Source organism: Tympanuchus pallidicinctus, unplaced genomic scaffold (assembly GCF_026119805.1).
Source record: "Tympanuchus pallidicinctus isolate F22 unplaced genomic scaffold, pur_lepc_1.0 scaffold2, whole genome shotgun sequence".
Lineage (NCBI taxonomy): Eukaryota > Metazoa > Chordata > Aves > Galliformes > Phasianidae > Tympanuchus > Tympanuchus pallidicinctus.
Genome location: NW_026294721.1, coordinates 1021881 through 1038939, shown reverse-complemented (window position 1 = coordinate 1038939; position 17059 = coordinate 1021881). Strand labels below are relative to the sequence as shown.

General features: G+C 47.1%; 1 protein-coding gene across 1 annotated transcript in view; it reads left to right on the top strand.

Moving 5' to 3' along the window:
• Positions 1–3718: 3718 nt before the first annotated feature.
• The window catches only part of SFXN5 (sideroflexin 5), a 67370-nt gene continuing 54029 nt past the window's right edge, over positions 3719–17059 (top strand). The window contains 3 exon segments of the mRNA XM_052681857.1: positions 3719–3753; positions 3756–3781; positions 10801–10878. Of these exon segments, the coding sequence (XP_052537817.1) occupies positions 3723–3753; positions 3756–3781; positions 10801–10878 (135 nt within the window). The 5' untranslated portion in view covers positions 3719–3722.

Below are 17059 nucleotides of genomic sequence, written 5' to 3'. Positions count from 1 at the left end.
CAGGATTGGATTTCAGACGGAGTTTGCGTCGTGTGCTGCGGGGTGTTTTTGCTCAGGGGTTGGGTGGAGAAGCTGAAGGTGAGGCTGGGAGGTGTGCTGGGGTGAACCAACCTGTAGGATCCGTGCTGTAATCCCACAGCCTGCAGCAGCAGAAAGAAGAGGAGCTGCTGCTAGAGGGAGAAGATGAAGATTTGCCTCTTTGCTGTGGTTCTCAGGGCATCTGAGCCCTCACCTTTTTCTTCAGGTGGCTGAAGGTGCAGGGAAGGGCTCCTGGCCCTTTAATTGACTCAGATTTAGAGTATTAAAGGGCTGTGATTGCACAGCTTCAGCCCAAACTTGTATGTGGGGTGGGCTCCCGGCGTGGAATTGCACAGCATTGCCAGCAGTTGCTCAATGGCTTGTATTTTTTAATATATATTTTCTGTGGTTTAGCTGAAATCTCTTCCTAATTAATTGAGAGCTGACGTAAGCCTGGCTTTTTTATTTTAATTTTATTTTTTTTTAACTAGGAAAAAAAATCCCAACCAAGTCTGTGTGCCTTTTGCTCTGGCTTAATTAAATCTTTTTTACAGTCACACTGCAATTAAATGAGTAAAGTTGTGCGTATCTCCTTCCAGTGCTGAGGAATGCCCACCTGCTTTAAATGAAGGTGATTAACTGACTGCTTGCTAGTGGCCATTTACTCCCTGCCCTTTCTCTCCAAATTCCTGGTGTCTTTTTTTTCCTTCTTTGAGCATTTTTGCTGGTGCTCTCTACATCCTGCATGGCCTGCAGCACATCCAGTCTTGAGCTGGAGCTCATTGCGCTCCCTTGCTCTGTACAAACTGCCATGGAAGGGAATTAATATTCCCTTCTAGGACTTAGTCTTGCTCGCAGGCTGGTGAGAAGCAGTCCCAAAATAGCCCCGATTAATCACAGGAAAATTGCAGTATTCAGATTTCCTCTGAATAACCGTTTACTACAGCAGATGTTACGGGAATAAAATGGCGAAAGAGATGCAGGATGTGTTTGAGATGTGAAGGTCAAACTTGTGGGTGTGCTGCAAGCTCTATCCATGGCATGAGCACGATGGCCAGAAGTGGAAATAACCCCAATGAAAGCAACAGTCCCCAATTTTCATTGAAATCTGGGACTGGTTGACTGCTAGGGTTTGGTCTGTCCAGCACAGACTTTGGAAAGAGGTGGATATACTTTGATGTCCCCTTATTCTGTTGGATGTGGATTGATGGATACTGGGGGGGAGGGGAAACGTCAGACAGTGTGGTTGGGCACTGCTGCCCAGGAGTGATGGAGTCACCATCCCTGGAGATGCTCCAAAACAGTGGGGATGTGGCACTGAAGGTCAGTGGGCACGGTGGGTTGGGGTGGGGTTGGAATGGCTGCTCTTACTTTATGATCCTAGGAGTGTTTTTTTTCCTTCCGAGCAGCTCATGAATAGCAGGCAAGGAAAAGCACGTTTGTGTAGTCGTGTTTTCAGACAGCTTCTGCTAATTTGGAAAGAAAAGAGAGCCACGGGTGATCTGTCAGGTCTCCTTGCCTTCCGTAGGGGTGCGCTCTGTCTCAATTGAGTTTGTCTGCGCGTCCCTGGTGAGCAGAGCCATCCTGGAGCTGGTGTCAGCCCAGGGAAGAAGCACGTCTGTCTTCACACTGTCTTTCCTTTGAAGTAGTGATGGCAGGGGGATAATTTCTTCATTTTTTTTCCCCCCTGCTTCTTTTAGAAGTGCAGATGAAAGAAGCAGAAGCTGGAGTGGCCCCGAGTGCCAGCAGGAAAGCGGTCGGTCGTGGAGCAGCCTGCACCATGAAGTGCTCTGTGATGTCTGAGCAAAGGGCACGTGGGCATTGCAGATCTCTCAAGTGGAGAACTGAATTGAGAGCTGCTCCTGGTTGGTCTATGTAAAACCATAGCGTGGTTGGGTTGGAAGGGACCTCAGAGCCCCCTCAGCCCCGTGGGTCCCCTGCCATGAGCTGGATGCCCCCCAGCAGCTCAGGTTGCCCTTCCTGGCCATGCATGGGGGGGGCTTTATCCTCAATTTCTCTTGCTCTGGACCTTGGTGTGTAATTCTGCTGTGCTATGAGTCAATGCTATGACCCCACTCTAATGGCCTGGATTGCAATAGGATGGGTTTGGGTTGCTGAAGCAGAGTGAGTAATCAAAGGAAGGTAGCAACACGCCAAGCTCTCAAACGCTAGAAAGTACCAGAATTAGCGTTAATTAAATCAACGCTAATTAAAAACCACTGGGATTTTTTCTTTTTTTTCCCCGTAACTTCTGTGAAGCTATTTTGTTCAGTTACAGGTTTTTTTTTTTTTTTCCCCTTTCATTCTCGTGTAGAACATGGGAAAATAACAGCATGGAGCACAGGAGCAGCTGAGAGCAGGATTGCAAGGCAGGGTGGTGGGGCTGCAGCTCCCCTGGGATCTGCTTCTATGGAGGGGTTTCTGCCTCAGTAAGTCACAGTCTTGGTGGTATTTTCTCTGTGCTTCGTGGATTCAGCAGAGAGAAGCCAGCAGGTTTCATCAAATTACACCAGGCGGTGATTAAATGCCATTCTCACTGCTGCATCCATATTCCCATCCTTTATTTATAGCACTGCAAATACAGAAAGAGTCGTTTGCCTGCTCGTGGCCGTAGAGCAAAAGCATCCCAGCGTTTGTGAGCACGCAGAGATCGGTGGCTGTGTCCTTTCTGTGCAGTGGGTGCAAATTCTGCTTGGGAAGAGCCAAGAGAAGAAGGTCAGGCACCAGAGTGGGCCGCCACGTGTCCCTTTGTCCTCACTGATGCTTGGGTGGATGTTGGGGCTGCCCACGTCTGCCCACCTCTGGTGTGGGTGAATGCAGACCTGGGCTGAAACAGTGATGTGCTCTGTGTATTTCAGTGTTTTGTGGTCCAGTGCTTTGGGTTTGCCTACATTCAGTTTTTGATGTTTAGTTTTCTGGTACTGAGTCAGAACTGCTCTGCATTCCTTTGAAGCTGCCCATGACTGCCTGCAGTTTGTTTCACAGCTTCCTCCCCTCCCTTCAGGCAGTTCCCAGCTTTCTGCATCCCTTCCTGGTCTTCTAGCTGCAGTTGCTGCTCCAGGTGAAAGCATGCCCTGTCCCTGCAGGCATTCAAGGCCAGGCTGGATGTGGCTCTGGGCAGCCTGGTCTGCTGGTTGGCTACCCTGCCATAGCAGGGGGTTGAAACTAGATGATCATTGTGGTCCTTTTCAACTCAAGCCATTCTATGATGAAGGTTGAAAAAGACCTCCAAGGTCATCAAGTCCAACCATCAGCCCATCCTCACCATGCCCACTAACAACGTCCTGTCTTTGCTGCAGAGTAGAACACACATATAAGTGCATCAAAGCTCCAGGTGCCTTCCAGGAACATGAAATGTACAGCAGGAACAGGGCTCATTTTGTAGTGTCTGGACTCTGCACCCTTCTGGGGAATGCCAGGCTCTCACCTCTCCTTGTTTTCTGTGCTGTTCCAGACATCTTGGAAACTTGTACTTCAGTGGGTGCAAATAGAAATCATCTCAAACCATACAGCCTTGATTACTGTAATGGAATCTCAAGGTTCATAGTCCATCTCTCACCCTGTGTTGATGTGGTGATTGGCACAATGAAGCCCAGCTCCCACTCAGCACCTCGATAACTCTGATAGGCACAAGACACAACACTTGGCTTGTGTTCATCTAACTGAACACGTTTTGTTTTTCCTTCTCTTGCAGACTTCATTTTATGGCAGATTCAGGCACTTCTTGGACATCATCGACCCACGCACTCTCTTTGTTACTGAGGTAATGTCTGTGCTCCTTATTTTCTGTTTAGTTCTCGTTATCCACCTGGGTTGGATTAGAAAGTTTCTCCTGTGAATTTAACAGCAGGAGGGGTGAAGATGGGTTTGTGATGGATCTGGGACTCACTGCTGATGGGCTGCCCAGCCCAACCCTATCCATGCCCACTCAGGTCTCTGTTAGCCACCCCTGAGGCCTCTCCCTGTGGATCCACCTGAGCAGCTCTCAGTCAAATCTGCCAGCAGTGTTGGCCTCCCAGGGGGGAAAATTCCTATGTGCTTTCATGGAGGGAGAAGAGAAGGGTGAGTAAAGGAGGGAGCAAATCCACTGCTAGGTGGGAGCACGCTGCAGTTTTCAATGGCCTCTCCAGTCCTTTCCCAAGGAAGCTGTGTAATAGTTTTTCCTTCTTTATTATCCTGTTTGCAGCAGGCTTGAGAGTTTCTGGCCCATTTCCATTTATTGTAGTGATGCTGTCCAGCATCATTGCATGTCCCTGCTTTCATAAAACACTGAGCTGATTGTGATGAACCCCTCAGAAGCAATGTTTCCTCCGGTGATGTTAAATTCTGCCTGCTGCCAGCACGCTTTTTCTTTCCTTACACTGCTGCGGTGACAGCAGTGGGGAAGAGATCTGATGTGACTTATCATCCTTTTTCCCAAATCAGCAAGCTTTTCTCAAAACCATAAGGCTAGAATGTGCCGTGTGGTTCTGAGTACCTTTTGGATGGGTGCCCAGGAGAGCTGCAGGCAGTAAAGCAGCTGTTTTTTACAGTATCAGGCTGAAGGTTGTACTTACAGTTGCAAAAGCTCAAGTTCAGATCAAATAGGAGATGGTTTCTCAAGTCACCACCCTGGATACAGAGCTGTGCCTGGGGAGGTGACCTCCTGCCAATAAAACATTATGATTCCAAATTAGCACCGCTGTGTTGTGATACATGGGAATGAAAATCCCAGGATCCAGCATGCTCTGCAGGTGCTAGAGCTGCTATTTACCAAGGGTGCAAGCCCACAGATCAGAATCAAAGCCAGTTAACTGCGTGTTAAAGGCTTGGTGCTGCTGGTACCTGGGCAGAGGTAAAGGGTTAAGAGCAAAGCTGTGGATTTCTCTGTGTAGCCAAAGCCTGGAGTTGTTTCAGTATATTTTGCAGTCTGCAGCATCAAGCAGCTCTGCTTCCAGGATGAAGGCAGGTAGTTTGGATCCTGAAAGATGAACCTTTTTCCCCTGGTATCACAAGAAATAATGCATTTCTTACTTTCTAGGGGCTGAATATCTCACTGAGGGACATGGTGGGGCTGGGTTGAGGTTGGACTTAGGGATCTTAAAGTTCCTTTCCAACCTGTATGATGTTGTGATTCTGACTCGACTGCATGCTTTTCTACCTTTCTATTGTCCCCATTTCTAACTGTGAGAAGTTTTTGAGGGGGTTGGTGTGGTTGGTGTGGGGCAATCAGCTGGTGTAACTTAGTTCTTTTAGATACCCACCGATGTGCTGCTGCTTCAGAAAATGAGATACAAGAAATGAGGGGAAAAGCACAGAATGGCAGAATTGTAGGGGTTAAAAGGAAGAAGCTATTCTGGAATCCAGACAGAACATAAGAAAATGAAAGAGATTTGATTCCCTTCTATGGGGTTTAAAGAGCACAGGTTTGAGATCCATGGGTGTTGGAATGGCTTGGTGGCTGTCCAAGGAAGAAAAGCCCCATGCCCATTTTCTTTGGGAGTTTGAATCAATGACAGTTGATGCTTCAGCAGAGCTCCCACAGTGCATTCTGTGACATGTGTGTGGGCTCTTGCTCCTAAGGCAACATCTTGACCAACCTGGGGTCATGGGAAGCAGCACAGAGCTGCTGCCTGTGCTCCGCGTGTCTCATCTTGTGCTTTGAGTACTTTGTGTGTGTGCTGGTGTAGCTGAGTAACTGAAGTGGCAAATTAACATCTAGGAGGGGTTTGCTGGAGGAGCAGCTCCTTCCAGTGCCAGATGGCTGCAGCTCTCAGGCCTGAGGTTCTTGAGGAACAAACGCGTCGCTAGCGAACGAAACACAGAGATAAATGAGCCTCTAATGAGAATGGAGGTTAATCCCATGGAAAGTGCTGGGAGATGTGATAATATCCTCTTGTCTTCATCTTTTTTTTTTTTAATTGCTGTATGTTGCATCATTGCATCCTACCGGTGGCTGTTTGAGGGAAGGATGAAGCGATTCCTCAGAGGGGGAAGCTAAGTGTAATTAGTATCAATGAGAGTCTTTGCTTAATCGTTTATTTATTTCCAACAGTTGAACACAGTTAAAAACTTCTTTATCTTTTAGAGGCTCTCAAACATGAATCCTCAAGGGATGCATGCTAAATACAGGCTTATGGTGTGGCAGTGCCTTGTGTCAGCGTAACAGGTAACCTCTGAAGAGGTTTTCTCGTGTGCTCATTCACCTCATGCCTTGCTTTCCAATGAAACAATATTTTTCTGTCTGTGTGGCAGCTGCAGATTTGCAAACTTTTCCAATAAGCAGCAAATGTTGTCATTGCAGAGGTGGAGCCCAACAAGTCCCATTGCTGAGACCCATTGCTGAGCCCATGAGCAACCCCTCGGTGGGTGTAATGCCTACTTTCAAAATGTGTGAGGTTAAAATGATTGGAATAATACTTTTAATTGCTCAAGTAATTAAGGTCCTTCGGGGGAAGCAGTAGGGACCAGCAGATATTTTGATAAGGTTGACATATCCCATCTGACATCAGGCTGGACACGCTGTTAGCGCTCTGTGGGAGGCTCCTCATGGAGAAAGCTGTGGACCTGATAATAACTGGAAGCCAAAGTGAAATCACAATGAAGCTGAGCTCAGATAGGCTGCACGTTATCTGCCTTCATCTCATTGTTCATAGCGTAAAACTACAGAGCGCTGAGCATCTTGCATTCCCATATTTGGGTTTAAAATGGAAGCAGGATTAGATGTATGTTATTTATATGAACGATACCTTCTTACTCAGCAGATTGACTGTCTGTGTTTATTCAGTGTCACATCTGCTGGCTCTACTTGAACAAAAAGTTTCTGGCTCCTGTTGTCTGTCACTGTAGATCCAATACAATAGGGCCAGCTGGAGTCAAGTCTGCCATATGTATCATCCGTAGCGCAGCGCGATGCAATGGGGAGCTGCAGAGTTGCTGATAGCAGAGCACAGCTGGATTCCCCTACCCCACGTAGAATGCATGCTGCTGATGGCCAGGAGAGTCTTGCTTTGGATTCTGTGCCAAGTAAGTCACTGCTGGCCTGAACCTGAGGGCAGTGGAGCTCACAAGCACATGTGGGGCTAGCGTGGTCTTGAAACACCAACACCAGCTCTGCAGAAGCAAGGTGAGGTGTAAGCTATTCCAAGGTGCCCTGTCCGTGAGTGGATTTTACCTTAGAAGTGCAAAATGTGACTCTTTTTGTTGTCTCTGTAACGTTGTAGTGCTTCTGGCATAATGACTTATTCTGGTCTGTGTGTGCACATATGGAGGCAGCTCTAAGCCATGTGTAGGCGGCCGCTGAGATCCAAGAGAAGAGGAGACACAAATCTTTGAGACTTAAACAGCATGCCCCAGAGCAGAGGGGGCAAGGTGAAGAACCAGTAGGAGGTGTCTGACACAGGTACATGTGTGCAGTTATCCATAGGACCCAGTGCAGTCGTCCCTACTCTACGTTGATGGCCATCATGGGGTTGGAGTGTCGACGCTATGATGTGGGCTGCTCTCCTGCTGGCATCTTTGCTTTTGGTCTTTCTCCTTTCTTTGGAGCCCTTATGATGGGATCCTTCAACAGCTTTTTCTACAAAGACCATTATTCTCTTCCAGTGTAGACCTGCAAGATTGAGTGACAAGTCATTGCCTGTAGCCCTGAGTCAGAGCAGCACAAGGCGCATTACTTCTCTACGCTAAAACCTATGGGTTGAATCTAAGCCAGTTTAACCAGAGTCAGGTACTGGATTTTGGCTGATGTGGCTTGTGCCATGCAGCCAAGTTCTCCTGTTCTCCAAAAAGTGCCTCTTGGCAGCACTCCTGGCTCATGGTTGATCCCAAATCATGGCTGGGAGTTGGCTGGGAGCGGGATGGTTGGTTTGAATGAACGCTGTGCCAGAGTTGGTGCTAACATCTTGCCCAGGACCTATGTTTCCAGTTTCTGGCTTATTTAGTAGCACATAAACTATAAAATCCACGTTCATGGATTAGTGGAAGCCCATTGCGTGTTTTCCATGGGCTTGGTTTAGTGCTGGAGCCCAAAAGGCTCTTTATTTTCAGCTGCATTCAGCAGGAAGCAAAGTTTGAGCCCTAATGCAAAGACTCCTTGCGTTGGGTGGTGCTTCCCAGGTGCTGCAGGGAGCACGAGGAATGGGGTTTGTGTGCCCCTGCATCGCTGGGCTCCGTGCATCCCTGGCAGTGCTTCTGGGCTGGGGTTTGTAGGAACATTCCCTGGGTGCAGATGGTCTGTCTAGCACCCTATTGTGAGAGCTGAGACCCTGTAATCCACCACTAGAAGTGCTCTAGTTTTCCTGAGACGAGGGGTATGAAAGAAATGCTACATATTAGTAAAAACTGTGGCTGCACTTCTTTTTTTAAGTGATGCTGTAAAAATTCGAGTGACACTTCTTCCTACAGATATCAGTAGAAGAAGCAAGCAACAATAAATATTGAAATGGTAGCATGACCTTGTAGGCAGACCTCTTTTTCTTTTTTTTTCCCCCCTTCTCTCCTGTTAAAAAGGAAATGCAGTGCCATCTTAGACACTACCATCACCCATAACAGTGCTGTGTCGTGCTAGAAATCAGAGTGGGGCTGGCTGGCATTTGGAGCTGTTGCATACTGGGAAGTTCCTGGGGGTTGGTTGGTTGGTTGCTGCTTTTCTCTCTAGAAGGGATTGCAAAGGAATCTTGTGTTGTCACCGACGACGTTTTGAGTCTGATTCTTTCACTGAAAATACCTGAAGCCCCATGAAAGGCACCTTCCTAACGTGGTGCCAGCATCCTCCATTTCTGCTCTCTTTTCATACCAATTGTGGTAAGCCTCAGGAACCATCAGCAATGTCAGCCTGGGACTCTTTGCTTTGTGAAAGTTCCCTCTCTCCCCACTGAGCTGAAAGGGGAAATTCATGAGGACTGCAATTTTCAAAGCAAAATCGGGCTTTTTTGTTTGCTGTTTGTTACCATACTAAACAAGATGGGATCTGGCCAGGGTTGTTATAGTAACTACTAAGATTTCCTCAAGAGAAGGTGGAAAAAAATAGAGCACAGACCCATTCATCTATTACTTCCAGTTTTTCATTCAGAGTTACATGCTGTTCTGTGTAGATAATTTGCAAGACACATCGTGTAGGTAATTTCAGTGACAGAAAAACAGAGCAGTAATGAGCACAAATGGCTCTCCAGAACGTGGTGCTGGCATTGCTAGTTTGTTTCCTAGCTTTGGAGGCAAGATGGGTTGTCTGCCCTGGATCTGCAGCCATCGATCCTCCAGCTGTCTCTGGATGATCAGAATATCTAAAATAATCCACAGTGCTATTTTACTGATATATGTATATTTTTTTACCTGAGCTAATATGGTGTTTTGAAAATAACCATGGGTTGATGAGATAAGGAGCTGTTTGGGTAGGATATTAAGAAATGTTTCTGCTTGGAAAGAGTAGCAGTGCTTTGGCATGGGCTGCCCAGGATGTGGGGGTTCACTGTCATTGGAGGTGTCCAAAAACCATGAGATATGGCACTGAGGGAGGTGGTTATGGGCACGTTGAGATGGGTTGGGGTTGGGTTTGATCATCCTAGAGCTCTTTTCCAACCGTAATGATACTACCAAGAGGAAGAAGAGGCTGAAGGAGAAACGTGGCTTCTGCTTGCCTTGTTCCTCTGTTTCACTGTGCGTTGGAGAATGTCTGGATGAGGTGGATGCTTTTCCTTAAAAATATCAAAGCTTTTATTTTACAAATCCTTCTCCCTTTCCTGGGTCAAGGCATGGTGCTCCCAGAGGCTGCTTGTTGGTGAGAAAAGCCTTTGAAGAAGGGGTGAGGTTCTTGCACACCTCATTACTCGCTGTCAGCACTCTTCATGAAACCTGGAAGAGTGAAACCACCACCATAACAAATAACCCTGGCATGGTTGTCTGACCATCCAAATTCCCCAACGAAATTGGTATTGAACAGCAAAAGAAACTCTTTCCCATGCTGTTAAAATGCAATCTAGATTTGGTGGTCGCTGTCTGTCCTTTGTGCTCTGACCACTGATCACAGAATCCTAAAATGGTCTGGGTTGCAAAGGACCACAATGATCATCCAGTCCCAACCCCCTGCTGTGTGCAGGGTCACCAACCAGCAGCCCAGGCTGCCCAGAGCCACATCCAGCCTTGAATGCCTGCAGGGATGGGGCATCCACAGCCTCCTTGGGCAACCTGTTCCAGTGCCTCACCACCCTCTGGATGAAAAACTTCCTCCTCATATCCAACCTAAACCTCCCCTGTCTCAGTTTACAACCATTCCCCCTTGTTTCTATCACTATCCACCCTTGTAACCTGTTCCAGTGCTTCACCACCCTCTGTGTGGAAAGCTTCCTCCTAAAATCATTACAGGGGATGTGAAATAGCAGCGTTGACATGCATGATGCTGGTGCTCAGCCCATGTAAAAGTGGCTCCAGCTGCCACGTGCTTGCTCTGGGAAGTGAAGGCACTGCTGCCTTTCTGCACTTAAAAATGTATATATATCATGGAATCATAGAATGGCTTGGGTTGGAAGGGACCCAAAGACCATCCAGTTCCAAACCCCCCTGCCATGGGCAGGGTTGCTAACCACTATCTGCACATCTATGTGTATATATTTAATACATACATGAAATATATACACACCAACCAACACAGCAAATGCATCTCTTTCTCCTTTAGATCACATATACATGTGTAGGACGACCTGTCACAGGAAGACTTACATTAATTGCCTTCATAGCTTAATTTTGTTGCCTTCAATGAAAGATTTCAGTGCAGAGCCCTGCTTCATGCTGCTGTTTTGTTTGCAGAGTCGCCTGAAGGAAGCTGTGCAGTTGCTGGAGGATTACAAGCATGGGACTTTGCCCCCAGGAGTCACCAACAAGGAGGTGAGGGGAAAAAGCCTTCGTTGCATTTCTGCTTCTTTGTGCAGTCATCATGCAAAGTGTGCTTGTAGAATTAAAGAGGAAACCTCAAACATGGTTTTGTTTTTTAGGCGAGGGGAACCTTGCTGTCAGGTTTGTTGGTTGATGTACCAGCAGTGATGCATCAGCACCCCCTCCTTCTCTACTAGTTGTAACAGTTGCCTTTTCTTTGCAGAAATTACTGTTGTTTGGGCTACATAGATCCCTACGGATGTCCTTTCATTATAGAGTATAAGTTCAGCAGTGGTTCTTTTCATTGGATAATGTTCCTGCTCTTGGAATGAAGGCATAGAAGGTATTGACTTGCTGAAGGCAATGCAGAAACCACAGTGATGTGGAGGTCTTAACATGCTTTGGGTTGGTTTTGGTAAAACTTGATTCTGCTTTGAGACAGGGAAATGAGGTGAGTGATTTTTCCAAGAGCCCATCAGTCCTATTTTCTGGATGTGGTACTGCTAATTATCTGAATGAATGCACAGAGCTAGTGAAAGCATGGGGAAGTGTTGCTGGGGGGGCAGGCTGTTTTTTGTGCCCTTTTCTTCCAGTTCAGTACCATGAAACAGAGCCCACTGGTGTTCCTGTAGATATTATCTCATACTCTAGTCATCTATGTGCTGACCAACACCAGGGGCTTTACTGTGGGTTTTGTTTGTGCATCCTGTACAAGACTTCAGCCCTATGTTGTGTCATATAATACAAAGAATAGCTCAGATGAGTGGCAGGACTGCTTCAGGAGCTGTAAGAAGTGGCTGTGGTGAAGGAGCAGTGCATCTCACACGCAGACAGTGATGGAAATGGTTGCATCCCACACCCCGTGGGTCAAACAACCCCTTGATTTCTTTGAAAGCTCACGTGCCTCATCATATGGATGAGAATTATTCTCAGACAAATGAAGAAAACTTGATATTTTTATTCTAAGAAGTGTCTGCTTGTGTGGTAGGTGCTGCTCTGGGAAAAAAACAAGCATGGCTTTAAAAAAGAGAGAAAAAAAACAAAGGAAATGTCCCCTCTGTGTGCTTGGTGTGGTTTGAGCCATTGCTCACCTGATCCTTTGATGTCACTGCATTCATCCAGCCATAACCTGATGGTAAGAGAAAAGGATCTAGGATTGCAGGGAAGAGAACAGCGAAGAGTGATGCAGCAGCAGATGACTCAGTGCCCATCTGCCTCTAGGCAGATGAAATGAAGTCGTTTGCTGAGGCAAACCACGCAGACATCTGACCTACATTTTGGTCTGTGTTGCAACAAGCCCAGGGTGTCCCCAGAGTTCATTCAGAGTTGTGCTGGGAGGAACGTAGTCGCTGTGGTTCTTGTTCCCTTAGCTGTGCTTGCTGGAGGGTTTCAGGTGTAAAATAAAGCATGGGGGCAGAGGAGAAAGAGGAAAATGACACCAGAAATGTGTTTTCTAGAGAAATGTTAGCACATCAGCATTAAAAAAATGAATACTTTTTCGTAGCTCAGTTGGATCACGATGTCAGTTGTGTCGGAGGGCTTTAATAGTTTGGTGCAGATAAGGGGCTCTCCCAGGAGAAGCACGGGGAGGATTGCAACGATTGCAATGTTTGCTTGTTGTATTTACCTGCTCTTTGTTGCAAAGAGCAAAGAAACCCACAGGGAGAGGTGAGTGAGCTGCAGGCAGATGCCAGCAAGGCTGTGAAACTGGAATGTTCACCTGTGGCATTGCAGCCATGCTGCTAAGAGGATCCTTGTAGCCAAGGTGGGAAATACTCATCCTCTCAAGCAGAGCCACATCCAGAAATAAACCCTTCTTATAGGAGGCCATTACATTGCAGTTTTCAGCTGTAGGATGGAGAATTGTAATCAATCATTGCAGGCACAGCTATTTTATACGCATTTCTCTTTGCATCCCAGTGTGCCAGATAGACACAGCTGTAAGCAGCTCGTTAGTGCCTGGTGTATCTGCAGATACCATGTGATGGTTGATTGCTCGGGGGGATGGGAAGCATCTCCCTTGCTTGGATTTCACCCCAGATTTTCCACCTGTGAACCGAAGATGCCTGGAAAGCTCTGTTTTGTTCACCCCAAGCTGTGTTCTATCATCTTTGTGTCTTCTCTGTGCATCATAATCTGCAGGATGGGCTCTGGTATCAAGGCATTCCCAGTGTGCAGTTGTTTTAGTGCCAATTTGGGAAGGGGGTTTGATGCAGCTCTGGGGTGCTCATGTGAATGTGTTGGTGTTGGAGTGAAGGACTGAGCCAGCTGATCTTTCTATAGCTGAGCACATCAGCCACACCTTTTAGGGCCATGGTTAGTGGGCATGGTGGAGATGGGTCAGTGGTTAATGTCAATGATCTTAGGGGTCTTTTCCAACCTTAACGATGCTATAATTCTACCTCTGGTCTGTTGATGAAGTCCATGCATTGGCAGTAGACCAATAGATGAAAGACAGCTTGATTTTGACTGAAAGGATTATTATCACTATTTTAACCTCTTGTTTGACCACGAATATTGCTAATGATCTCATGTTTGCTGTAGGCAAAAAGTGTGTAGTTGGGTTACTTGACCCATCTGACGTCGTGATGCAGTTGCATCTGGGAGGGGCTGATTTGCTATTATGGTTGTGTAGTCCAAAAGGCTGAGCAGAGCTTCATGTGATGCTCGAGAGAGGAGCATTCAAATTCATTGTTATTTAACAGCTGATCTAGAGTATTTGGTTGCTCAAATCCTTTAGAGATAGAGTTGCTACCCTCACACTGGGCTCTGCAGAATGGGATGGGAATGGTGTGTGGGTAGAAGCTTGAATGGGCTTCCGGGCTTCATAACCAGAATTAAAATCACCATCCCCTTACAAGCCTTTAAAATAAGAGTTTGAGCACACTTCTAATGTAGCATCTTTCTGAGGAACCCAACAACCTCCCTTAAATATCAGCTTTGAGATCAAGCAGACAAGTTGTTTTGACAGAGTTGCTTCACTAATCCGACTGATCCGCTTTGTGGCACGGCGCGTTTGGCAGTGCTCAGGCTCCTTTTTCCTCTCATTGAGAAATTCGTGGCTCTCATGAAGGATGGCAGGCAGTAGCTGAAAAGCATAACAACAGCTCAGCACAATCTACATTGCTTGCTGAGATGGATTCACTGCCTGAAAAATGTAGAAGCCTAAAGCTATGTAACGTCAAGTATCTCCTCAACGCTTATCTTCTTGACAGGGTTCCTGCAGAGCGAGTCTTCCTCTTCTGCACTTCCAGAGCAGGTTTTTCAAAATGAGCTGAAATGGAACATTTATGGCCCATCTAAAGAAAAAAAAAACACCACCAAACTACTGAAGAGCCATAATCTTACTTTGCTCCAGCTCTGGGCAACCCAAAATCCGGCATCTCTTCTGCTTACTCTTAAACTGGAGTCATTTCACTGCTTGGGATCGTGACCAGTAACTCAAGGTGGTAAAAACCTATTTCTTGGGCATCATTAGCACAAATGAAGAATTGATCAATAGCTGCTAGACTGCTAATAGTTTTTATTGAGGGGAAAATGGTTTTTTTTTGTTCTCTTTTAGAAGAATGTTTTTAAAAAGGTGGAGTTGGACACAGTGATCCTTATGGGTCCCTCCCAATGGGGTATGCTATGACTTGCTGTGGCTGCTATCTCAGTTATGTATTCAGTAGAACTGAGGATGATTAACTGATTGATAATTATTAGTGTTGTAGATTCAAGCAAGAAAACGTGCTCTAAACTCTTTCTCTTCAACTTAGCTTATTTACCTAAGTTTTTCTTTGCTTGCTTGGTGGCCAGACTTGGTTTTGCTTAGATAGTTACTCAGATTTGTCATCTGTGGGTTTAATAACCTGGCTATTTGGTGCTGTTGGGCAACCAGATGTCTTGATGCCCATCATTTGTTGCCTGTTTTGGAAGAGCCCAGTGGTGCATCACCCAATGGTGTGTACCTGATGGCGTGCTGCTACTCCATGGTGGCCCACTTCAGCTCCTTCAGATGGGACCAGCTGACGAGTACTAGGATCCTCAGAGAAGGGAGGAATGGAGATGTATGGGATTTGTGTGGATGAGAGAGACCAGTACAGCTGCCCTACCTTTCTCAGCTCTGGATTGGTTGGATGGTCACAGCAAGAGGGTTGTTGTCAGTGGCTCTGTGTGCAGATGGTGGTGAGTGGTATCCCCTGGCCGTCTGTCTTGGGGCTGGTGCTCTTCAACATCTGTATGAATGACATAGGCAGTGGGATTGAGTGCATTCTCAGCAGTTGATGCAGCAGAAGGAAGGGTCACCATCCAGAGAGACAGGCTGGAAAAGTGGAGCCACGTGAACTTCATGAGGTTCAACAAGGCCGAGTGCAAGGTGCTGCAGTTGGGTTGGGGCAACCCCAGATATGTGGAGAGCCTGGGAGAAGAGCTCCTTGATAGCAGCCCTGTAGAGAATGGCCTGGGGCTCCTGATGGACAAAAAGCTCCACACGAAGGAGGAAGCTTTTTGTTTAGAGGGTGGTGAAGCCCTGGAACAGGTTGCCTAGGGAGGCTGTGGATGCCTCATCCCTGGAGGCATTCAAGGCCAGGCTGGATGTGGCTCTGGGCAGCCTGGGCTGCTGGTTGGTGACCCTGCACAAAGCAGGGGGTTGAAACCAGGTGATCATTGTGGTCCTTTTCAACCCAGGCCATTCTATGATACTGTGATGCTTCTATGAGCCAGCAGGGTGGTGAGACCCTGGCACTGCTGCCCAGAGGGCTGTGGATGTTCCATCCGTGGAGGTGCCCAGTGCCATAGATGGAGCTCTGGGCAACCTGAGCTGGTAGGGAGCACCAACCTTGCAGCAGGAGTGGGGCTGTTTGGGTTATGGTGTCCATTCCAATCCAACCATTCTATGATTCTGTTGCTTCTTCATCTCTCTGGTGTGCGCTTCAGCACTTTGTGCTCCTCATTTTGGTGATCTCTCACTGCACTTAAATGAAGTTTCAGCTTGTGTTCCTTACAGTGCTCTGCAGCAAGAGAGCCAGGTGTGCTGAGAGGTACTGCTGCAATCCAGGTTTAATGCCAGTTCAGCTGCCCAGAGCTGGCAGGATCCAGCCCTACGCGCAGCCCCAGCGTCTGCTGTGAGCTGTGAGTGGGTAGGTGAAAATGACACACACACAAGTGCACCAGGAGCCAATTTGCAGCAGAAGGTATAGACTGTAACATATCCAATTCTAAACAGGGCGGGCAATTCCCCAAAGTGCCTCCTGGAGGGAATCTCCGCTGGAGTAAAGAGGTTTCATTTGAGGGAATACTTGCTCCTATAAAAACAGTGGCTGTAAAATATCAGCCTAATAAAGCAGGGTGAAGGGCCAGCGTGCATAAAAGTGGATGTTTTCTTTAAGTCAGGAGAATTGGTGCTGAGGTTTGTTCTCCAGCCAAAAGACTGCAGCAACAGCAGGCGTGATGCTGTGGCTTTTGTCCCTTATCCTCGCCATCCTTTCACTAATTTCTAGGATCGCATCTGTGTCCTCTGTGTGAGTGAGTCCCTTCCCCAACCTGTCCAACAGACCAGCACAGATTGGAGGAACAGATTGAAGCTGGCACGTCAGCAGTAGGAAAAGTTAAGGCACTCGGTGGCTATTGGATGAAGAGAGATTTGAGTCACCGTGTTTTAGGGCACAGCTGCTTTTTCTACGTGGTCATTGTGCTTGGAAATGCGCGCTGCAGGAAAGGCCCTGGAGCTGGCAAAGGTCGGATGTTGTTCCCCATTCACTGAGGGTCTGCACTAAGGTAACAGTGCTGAGGTTTTGTTACCAGCTTTAGACTGCTCTTTTCTTTTGGCTCTGTCCCAGAAGTGCCCAACACTTTTGTTCTCTTCGCTAAAATTCCCTGCAAAGGAAATAGTCCTGTGCTTGAAATGCAATGCTAACACGCCTGATAAGATGCATCCTTTCTGTTGTGTGTTCACCCTGAGGTCTCTTTCTGCCTTTGAAATTGGGGTAGAAAGAGCTGCTGAGTTATTTCCAATAGTGTGCTGGCGCTGCTCAGTGTGATCTGTTCTTCTCATGTATGATAGCAGGCTTACAGCCCAGCTGGGGCCAGAGACCTGATTTGCCCCATTTTGTAAAAGCTCACAGCACTCTGCCCTTACAGCTGTGTCTAAACAAGGGCAGGAATGAACCTGAGAGAAAAGTCATGAAGATTAGTTGTCCCCCCTCCCCTCTGT